The 10548-nt window shown below is 36.6% G+C and overlaps 1 protein-coding gene across 3 annotated transcripts in view; it reads left to right on the forward strand.

Moving 5' to 3' along the window:
• Positions 1-10548, forward strand: part of LOC117166917 (liprin-alpha-1) — a 690677-nt gene that overhangs the window by 268701 nt on the left and 411428 nt on the right. For all 3 annotated transcript variants that reach the window (XM_033351369.1, XM_033351368.1, XM_033351370.1), the window contains exon 12: positions 9847-10029. In XM_033351369.1, the coding sequence (XP_033207260.1) occupies positions 9847-10029 (183 nt within the window). The remainder of the gene's footprint in view (positions 1-9846; positions 10030-10548) is intronic.

Consider the following 10548-nt stretch of genomic DNA (forward strand, 5'->3'; position numbering starts at 1 on the left):
TTTAAATTTAAAATTATTTTAAGACCTTTTCAAAACTTCTAAACCTTATTTCTAAATATCTTTTAAAATCATTCAGTTTTCCTAAAAATCTATCAATTCTCCTAAAATCTTCTAGATTCTGTTTCGTGTGTTTTAAAATCAAATCTTGACGGGGCAATTGTAAAACAATGCATTTTCGGGCCTTTTTTCTCAAAAGGCCGGGGGGTCCTTTAAATGCCATTTCCCCAGTTAATATCAGTTAATATGCACAAATATATTCAATTTTATGCATATTTTTAAACAAATTATAATGTATATATGAATAAAAAATAAACTATTTTTTATTTCTATAATTATTAACTAAATTATTTCATCAACTTAAACTTATTATTTTTCTGTTATGTGATCATTGACTCATTTATTAAGTATATCAGAGATGAGTATATTTATATGCTGGTAAAGTAACTTTTAAAAATTTAAAATAATTGTCTTATCATTAAAATTATATTTGGCTCTTAATTCTGTATATTTAATAAAGCACAATATACAGTAGTATAATCAAAGATATTTATCTTTCATATAATGATTAAAAATAATGGACTCTGGATCTAAATAATTGTGCAGTTTGCGCTACTGGTAACTTCTTCAGTAGAAACTTAATTGGTATATCATTTCAGAAATTGCTAATTTTCGTCATTTACCAACGCGCAACTTGCGCCTTCAAAGTAACTCTTAGTGGCATCCATAAAGAGGGCGCAGTTATCAGCGCATTGTGGGTACCCTATAGCATTCAAACTCACTTCGTGTCGCCCATCTACATTATGTATAGTAATGGGTCTTCTGCCCGCTCGACGAAATCACTCCGCTCCGTTCACAAGTAGTTGGCACTCAGCCACCGTCCGATTAACCACTAGTTCACGTCAGTCCGGCTTGGACATGTAACTACCGCAATAAAGGCCAGTATCCAAAGTGCTCTTGAATTTATTCTTCTTAGAACAAGTAATGCGTTATGGGCTCAAGTGAGGAGAACATCTTATCCAACCAGTAACCCCATCATTGGGGACCCCGACGGCGAGAGAGTGAAAAGTCTCGTGACGTGTTTTTTTTCTCATTGCCGAGTGCCAACTCCAACAAGCAATTTTCTAAAAATAAAGCAGACGATTTTGGCGTGTTCGCCTTACTGTGTGAACAATGGAGATCCAAGCTGGAAAAATTCGATAAGAATTTTTACTTTCCGAGACTTCATCTGAGAGAGTGACGCCATGGCTACCCGGCGTAATTTTTGCAATTGGTGGCATATCTTCCCACAACGAAATAAAAAGGAATCTCCTGAATTTCTCCTTGGACGTCAGCAGTTTTCGTCATCAATAATCGCTTGGAGCAATTCAATCATCGAGTTTCAACCATCATCCGGTCTCAATTTCTACAAGGACGCCTTCAAGATTTCGCGTTATCGCCCAGGTCTCAATTTATGCAAGGGTGTCTTGAAGATTTCGCGCCATCGCCATGTTTGACCACAAGGCACCTTACAACAAATTCGATCCAGAGCATCAGCTATCTTAGTCTATAATTATTACCGGCAATGTTTTTCCATACATTTTTTTATTTGTTCTAATGATGAAATATTTTCTTGTAGAATTTAACGAAATTTTTTGAATGAACTTTTTGTTTTTTCAAAAAAAGGGACGCCACCGATGCCTCATGACAAACATTTTACACGTGTAAGTGCGACATGCTTCTTTTAAAATTTTATGTTTCTTTTTGATAACACTCGTTCCTCATTTAGGAATCATTTTCCCTTTTTCGTGCTATATATTTAATGGAATTTTAAATATGTTTTTGGAAATTTGTACTCCCATGTTTAAAATACGCAGTGTGACTTCACATCGTGACACGGCAGTTTATCGACGCCATCTTCTTGTTTTTCTCACTACACTGATTTCAATTTATAATAATAATAAGGTGACTGTTGTCAACTCGAACGCTCGTGGCCGCTCGTAATTGTATAGCTACAACATCATCGCAGCAGGTTTCAACCATCGTATTTAATTATTTGAATTAACTTATAACATTCTAATCTCATCAATCACTTGACTTAGTCCGTGGGTATGATGTATGGCCGGGTTAACCCGAGTAAAAGTTTAATAAAAACACTGTAAATAAAGCAATAATAATGTGCATTCGGTTTTAAATTAAATCTTACCCCGATGTTTCACACTACGATTAATTGTGAATTCGATACTATCTAGATTTTTTCGCAGCTTTAGGAATTTCTGTCGACGCGTCATCACGGATGAACCCCGCCATTTCGTGAACCACACACCATCGTTCTGTATTTACGGACGCTAATAGGAAGCTACGAGGGATTGCCTAGCGATTACCTTAACTATCAACAATCTAATCGAAAGTGAATGGTATTTTATTTATTATTTACAACTTTTCTTTTGTGCCTGTTTTCGTGGTCTCTTATTACCATGCCGAATAAGGTCAACACCCAGAGCCACTCGACTCCTAGTGCGGAGGTCGCACAGGCTTTCTAGCATTTCACCGATGCCGAGAGTAGGCGATTAGACGCAATTTCGGTTTCGCGAAGGCAGGAATCTCGGTGCAAAGTACCAAAGCACACCATCTTATTGCGGGTCTAGACCTGGACATTATCCCGCATATCAGGGATATAATATTAACTGAGCCTTTTCCACCCAACGTGTTTGATCTTATCAAGGCTAGACTAAAATCAAGTTTCGAAACTTCTGTTGAAGAGCGTACGCGACAGTTATTGAAAGGCTAAGTTGCCTTAAACGGGAAGCCTTCACTATTTTTGTCGCGCCTTTGCGTTCTTTACAGGATCTTGCCATTTAGGCCAATCATGTTTCTGATGCATTCGGTTGTATGAATTTAAACGTCGCGTCCACGTCCGTCGCTACACCAACTCAAGCAAGTTCGTATCATACTGCAGCAACAGACAACTTGTCTGAAATCGTTGACAAACTGTCAAAGCAAGCAACTGCTTCGTCAAAGCAAGTCCAAGGCAACGGGAACGTAAAGCCTCAGGGACATGAAGGTCTTAGATCTAATTTTCGCAATCGCACTCGTCCTACATCAAATCAGCGCCGATCGCGCTGGAGGAATTCGGGCTCCGATGATCTTTGTTTCTGAATCGGAAAACTAGCGCAGCCTTTTCGCCTGGAGGCGGCCGAATGGAGCGTTGCATCCAAGTGTCTCCACATACGGGACACACGTTCCGGGTTAGTTTCTCTGATCGACACCTGGTCAGATGTTTCGTTCATTCTGGCAGATCCCGATACTCTCAAAGGCAGTAAAGTCAGCGATTTTGCATTATTCGCAGCAAACGATACTAGGGTTGAAACCTTTGGTGCAAGACGCGTAAAGACCGATTTAAGCCTTCGCAGAGTTATGAATTGGAATTTTTTAGTAGTCTCAGTACCTCACTTAATTATAGGAGCAGATTTCTTAGCATATTTTTAACTGGTCCCACACTTACACCAATCACGCCTTGCTGATGCAATAACGGGTTTAGGCATTCGCGGATTTTTACAATGCGCAACCGTTTTCCGATTAAGCCTCCTCAATAGGACTAATCAGTTTGCAAGCAATTTATCAGAGTTCCCAGAATTAGCATCAAATGCACTAATTACTGGTCCTCTCGTGGACGATGTAAAATATCACATTAAAACATCTGGAACACCGTTATCTCAACGGGTCCGTCGCTTACCTCCGGGTAAATTGGCAGCTTCTAAGAAAATCATTCAAGGGTTAATTAGCAATGGCATTCGTCGGCTTTCTAGTAGTCCTTGGGCTTCACTGATTCCCTTGGTTTGGAAGAAAAACAGGAGAATGGAGGGTCTGTTGGCGATTATCGTCGGTTAAACTCCGTGACCGTTCCCGACAAATACCAGGTCCCGCACATTTTTGACTTTACGACCATCCTTTGAGGAAAAACAGTCTTTACTAAATTGGATCTACGTCAAGCATACCATCAAATTCCGATTGCTTTAGAAGATATACAAAGTCCGCTATAATTACTCCTTTTGGCCTTTTAGAGTTCACAGCGATGACTTTTGGTCTTCAAAACGCGGGCCGAACGTTTTAAAGATATATCAACCGTGCATTAGTAGACTTTCAATTCACTATCGGCCCTGATGGTTGTTCTCCAACATTTGAGAAAGTGCGTGCAATCGTCAAATACCCGAAATCAAAGACTTTGGTCGAATTACGCCGATTTTTAGGCATGGTGAACTATAAGCGTCGTTCTATTCCTCATGCCGCCGAGACACACGCCTTACTAAACGATTATCTTCGTGATTCTCGTAAGAATGAAAAACGACCGGTTCAGTGGAATGCTGATTCTGAATCCGCTTTCGAACAAGCCAAAAAGGACCTGGCTAACGCGACGATCCTAGCTCATCCATCTCATAACGCTGAGACACGACTCGTGACCGATGCTTTCAACTTTGGAATGGGCGCATGACTCGAACAAATGCTTAATGGTGACAGGAAACCACTCGCTTTCTTCTCAGAGAAGTTCAGCTCTGCTCAACTGATTTACAGTGTGTATGATCGGGAGTTGACGGCTATTTATGAGGCCATTAGATACTTCAAATATTTTCTTGAAGGTCAAGACTTCATAATAGTCACGGATCATAAACCACTTATACATATGTTCAAGGAACAAGCTGAAAAAGCATCTCTTCGACAGCAGAGACAGGTCTCCTTTATTTCTCAATTCACCACTTACATCGCCTATCTTCCGGGTCCAGAGAACCTCGTAGCAGATTCATTGTCTCGCGTAGAAAACATTCGGCTTCCGACCTAATTTAGTTTAACGGACCTTGCGCAAGCTCAATCAGCGAACGAAGAATTAAAAACATTTATTCTTGATTCAGAATGCTCTCTTAACTTCAAAAAAATCCAGTGGGGTCCTGATCACACTTCACTGTATTGCGATCTTACGGGCGAAGCCTTACGTCCATACATTCCATCACCTTTTAGGCATCGTTTTTTTTCTCTTTTTCATAATCCGGCACATCGTTTGGCCTGGTATGCGTCGTGACGTTTCGACTTGTGTAAAGCTTGTATAGCTTGCAAACAGTCCAAAGTGTCGCGTCACAAGCAGCTCATTCCTGGCTACTTCACCGCTCCAGATGGCTACTAATACTGTCTCACTATAATAGACCGCTTTTCACGATGGCCCGAAACAGTACCACTTCGTGACATCGAAGCGTTAACTATAACTAGAGCGTTTCCGCGTCCAACGACATGATCGAACTGTGGCACCCAACTTTAAAGGCCGCGATTCCGTGTCACACAGACCGAGAATGGTCTAGATTTCTCTCTACAGTCCTTTTAGGACTTCAATCGAAGGTTCTCGACATTGGTACATCACCGGTAGAGTTTGTCCACGGCACTGTCTTACTATTTCCTGGGGAATTTGTTCTCTCGGAAGGTTTTACTTCGAAACATAAGTTTTTTTTATAGAGGAGTTCCGCGAATATACGCGGATAGTAAATCCAATACCAGTAGAACACAAGACATAAAAGAGAACCTTTCGTTTTCAAAGATTTAGCCACGTGTACCCACATATTTTTACGAGATTTTGCCAGAAAGTGTCTCGAGCGACCTTACTTAGGTCCTTTTAAAATATTAAATAGAACGTCGGAGCGGATTTTTGAAATTGAGGTGAATGGCTCATTTCGGCAAGCCTCTGTTGAAAACATAAAGCCTGCGCATTTAATCCGTGGGAACGTTGAAACTATGAATGAGTCTAATCAGTTAGAACAGGCGAGTAACGTTGCCTCGCCTCTTAGAACTTGCACGCGTAGGAAAAAGGTAACTTTTAATGTATAAGTAAGTACCTTTCCAATTTTTTCCAAACTCTTTTACTCGTGAGAATGTATATTTTATTGATTGTTTCGAACAGCAACCACGTTGTAACGCTTTAAGACTATATATATATATATCGAATGTAATAGATTTTTCCTCTGTTCTAACTTAGCTAGCTAGCATAAGAGCAAAATGTACAATAAGCGCACGTCATGACATTTATATAATAATTATTCAAGTAATTATCTCAGTGGTTAATAACGGACCTTATTTCACAAACTCGCATGTAATTTATGAATACAACTGACGATTCTACGCAAACAGATGGTAATCTGTGATATTACATGTTAACTGTAAATAGTTATAGTCTGCAAAGCCTGTTTGCTAGAGATAATTACAAACTATATTTTTTAAACAAAAAAAGGGGGGAATATCTGTGGGGACCCAGTAGCATGGAAACTCACTTCGGGTCGCCCATCTACATTATGTATAGTCATGGGCATTCTGCCCGCTCGATGAAATCACTCCGCTCCATTCACAAGTAGTTGGAACTCAGCCACCGTCCGATTAACCACTAGTTCACGTCAGTCCGGCTTGGACATGTAACTACCGCAATAAACGCCAGTATCCAAAGTGCTCTTGAATTCATTCTTCCTAGAACAAGCAATGCATTATGGGCGCAAGTGAAGAGAACATCTTATCCAACCAGTAATCCCATAGCATGTTTTTCACATTCTCTGATATTTTCTTACTCTATTAGATCGGCAATCTCCCACCTCATCTCTGAAACAAGCAACAACTTTGTAAGAAATGTAGTAAGAAATGTAGCATTCAGAGAAAATTTTACGATAAAGATAGGAAGAAGCTTTATAGAATGAAATTCTTTTTTGCAAAGCTTACTACTCGGAATATCGCATTGCGAATGCTTATTTGTACTAAAGTATCAAATTGCAGTGTCGAAAGTTCATTTTCAGTTATGAAACGCGTTAAAAACTACCTTCGATGATTGCTTTGTGAAAAAACATTGAATGCTCTTGAACTGCTAGCGTTTAAATCGGGTTTTTTTTATTTCTATGGATTCGTACGATATCATTCGCGAATTCGCTATTCAAAATTTAGGACACAAAGAACCTAAATAATTGCTATTGCTATTGTTATTGGTTTTTTACAAATAATAATGATGATGCGGTAACTACATTTCTTACTGTGGATTAAAAATTGAGTGATTAATTTATGTTAGCCTAAGGTCGGCAAATATCTGCCAGCCTAGCGGCTGCAAATTTCGGATAGACTACGGGCGACAAATACTTGAATCCGCCACTGGTTATGTAATAGCATACGTTGATTAAGATGCGGTTGCTTTCTCGCTCTCTCTCTTTCTCTCCATCGTTATCTCACTCGTTAGTTAACACGTCACAAATTGGGCTATCGTAAAAAGTATGAATAAGGATATAGAGATGAGGTTTTTTGTGAATAGTTGTAAGTAACTGTAAATAGTAAGGATCAGATTTTATCAAATATGTAGGCGAAAGTATCGTAAGAAATGGAAGTTATGTAAACCCTTAGGGGAGACGTTATGAATAAAGAAGAACTATGCTAATTATGAAAAATCACTAAAAAACAAAGCAGCTACGAAGGCACAATATCGACATTGTGTTTCTTCAAAGTTTGATATCGAAAGAAACAAAAAGTAACGTATCGAAGGTTTCTTTACGTTTCTTTTCCAAAAATGCCCCATAATTTCGTTCGAATCCCTGATTACACTCTGATGAATCCGAATGTGAAAATTGACGAATACTTTTACGTAAGTTAGACAACTGAATACAAAAATCGAGATAAAAACTTTATTTTAATTAATACTAGATGTGTAAATGGGCAATTTTTCGAACGATAACACGCTGACCGACCGTGGAAATCTTAGAAAGTTTTAGGACGTTTCTTCGGTTTTAAACGGACATTTTGAAAATCTTAGGGTCACATGTGGAATCAGCTCGAGAAGCATAGATTATCAATACATGGGAAAATAACTTCATTCGCGTTGATTTTTATATAGAATAAATAAAAAATTTGAAAATCATTAATTTTCAATATATCAAAATTATTTCTTGAAAAAAAGATCCTACTCCATCTTCACTCCATTGAAAATCGAACCACAAAACTTCTAATTTCCGGTCAGCTGCTTTTCCAATTAAGCTATTAGAGGGATCAGAATAAGAACTCTTAATTCAAGAAAATAACGCTAATTTCTAGCTAGATGTTGATGATACAAGTAATTATTTTCAATGAATCTGTTATATCATCAGTGAATGTTACCCTACCGACAGTAGATCAACCCTTCAATCCATGATGGCAGAAAATCTACACAATATCGATCAAGTTAAGAATCTTCAATAACAGAAAATGCTTAACGTCTTAATAAGACTAGATAGAAAATAATATTTTTCAAATTAAAATTATTTCTTGAAAAAAAGATCCTACTCTATCTTCACTCCATTTGGAATCGAACCACAAAACTTCTGATTTCCGGTCAGGTGCTTTTCCAATTAAGCTATTAGAGGGATCATAATAAGAACTCTTAATTCTAGAAAATAACGCTAATTTATAGCTAGATGTTGATGATACAAGTAATTATTTTTAATGAATCAGTTATATCGTCAGTGAATGTTACCTTACCGACAGTAGATCAACTAATGGAGTGACGGAGTAGGATCTTTTTTTCAAGAAATAATTTTAATTTGAAAAATATTATTTTCCATCTAGTCTTATTAAGACGTTAAGCATTTTCTGTTATTGAAGATTCTTAACTTGATCGATATTGTGTAGATTTTCTGCCTTCATGGATTGGAGGGTTGATCTACAGTCGGTAAGGTAACATTCACTGATGATATAACAGATTCATTTAAAATAAAATACTTGTATCATCAACATCTAACTATAAATTAGCGTTATTTTCTTGAATTAAGAGTTCTTATTCTGATCCCTCTAATAGCTTAATTGGAAAAGCACCTGACCGGAAATCAGAAATTTTTTGGTTCGATTCCCAATGAAGTGAAGATGGAATAGAATCTTTTTTTCAAGAAATAATTTTAATTTGAAAAATATTATTTTCCATCTAGTCTTAATAAGACGTTAAGCATTTTCTGTTATTGAAGATTCTTAACTTGAACGATATTGTGTAGATTTTCTGCCTCCATAGATTAGAGGGTTGATCTACTGTCGGTCAGGTAACATTCACTGATAATATAACAGATTCATTTAAAATAATTTCAATATATCGTAAATTTTATTCCAATTTTAGAAAAAAAAATGAAATATCACTGATCAGGAAACTTAGGAATTTACTACTATAGATCAAAGCTCCATGATCAAAGATCATGAGATTTCATATGAAGGATTGATTTCTGTTTCTCGGATTGGGACTGCTTATTCAGATACTATAAATCAGAGTACATATTTCATTATCAAACATTATTTTATTTTGTTCGCCCTAGCAAATATGTAAGAACATTTTTAAAGAAAATTCAAGTATTTCCCTTGTTACTTTTACATAGTATGGCTGAAAATGAAATTTTTTATTTTAATAAAATTTTTCATGGCTAAAACAAAACTCTGCGTCACACAAAAAGTAGGCCCAATTGATTTTGTAGAATTTTTCTTCTTAATACTTTCTTGAATTTTGACTAATTTATTCAGAAAATGCAAAGATTTAATTCTTAGTAATATTTTTCACGATAAAAACGAAAACGATTCATCCTATCAGAGGTTGTTATTATTTAAACTTGTAGACTTGTAGAATAAAAAATGCCTTTGATATATTGAACTGTAAATTAAGTCCGAGGTTTATTGATTTTATGAAATAGATGAGTATTTAAGTAAAAGGTTTTAATTATATTCAGAAATCAGTGACGGTCCGCAACAGAATTTAAAACTTTAATCAAATATTGTTTTGTACGATAGGACAATTGAACATTGACTTTTGAATAAATTTAGTAATTCAATTTGTAGAGTTTTATGTCATACTTGCAGGAAGAAAAGCAAAATACTGAAGCAAGAGCAGAGGAATTGGAATCAAGAGTGGGCAGCTTAGAACATATGAATTTATTATCAAGAGGGCGAAGTCTGGATCGCACTTCTCCTCCTTTAAGTGGCCGGTCTACGCCAAAATCACATCACAGTCCTAACAGAGACTATTTGCACAAGTACCATACGGTGAGTTATTATAAATATTATGTTTTACTGTAATTTTCAATACGATATTTTTTTCTTTTATTATCAAGCTATTTCTTGTATTTTTTCAGTGTCTGTTCGTGATAAAGTAAAATCTCGTTTAGTATACATTTCGAACACAAAACTAATATACATAAGTAGACAAAGTTATCTGAAAAGTTTCAAAATTGCAATATTCAACAATAAATTACAGTTTGAAATATAAGGTTTTTACATTCTAATGCATAAGATTGTAACGTAATCGTCCAAATTTTCGATCTCTGTTTTTTAATGGATCTGTACGTTTTGGAACACACGGAATCCGAAAACCATAACATTCTGCCGGTGTCTGTCTGTATGACTGTATGTATGTTTACCAGGCTAACTTTTGAAGGATTTTTTTCAATCAAGTCAGCCTTTAATACATTTTTATGGGTCCCAAAATGAAGACTTAGAGCGTTTTTAAACGGTAATAATTCATAGCCACGGAATAAGTCAAGTGATTAATGAGATTGGGTTACC

Source organism: Belonocnema kinseyi, chromosome 2 (assembly GCF_010883055.1).
Source record: "Belonocnema kinseyi isolate 2016_QV_RU_SX_M_011 chromosome 2, B_treatae_v1, whole genome shotgun sequence".
NCBI lineage: Eukaryota > Metazoa > Arthropoda > Insecta > Hymenoptera > Cynipidae > Belonocnema > Belonocnema kinseyi.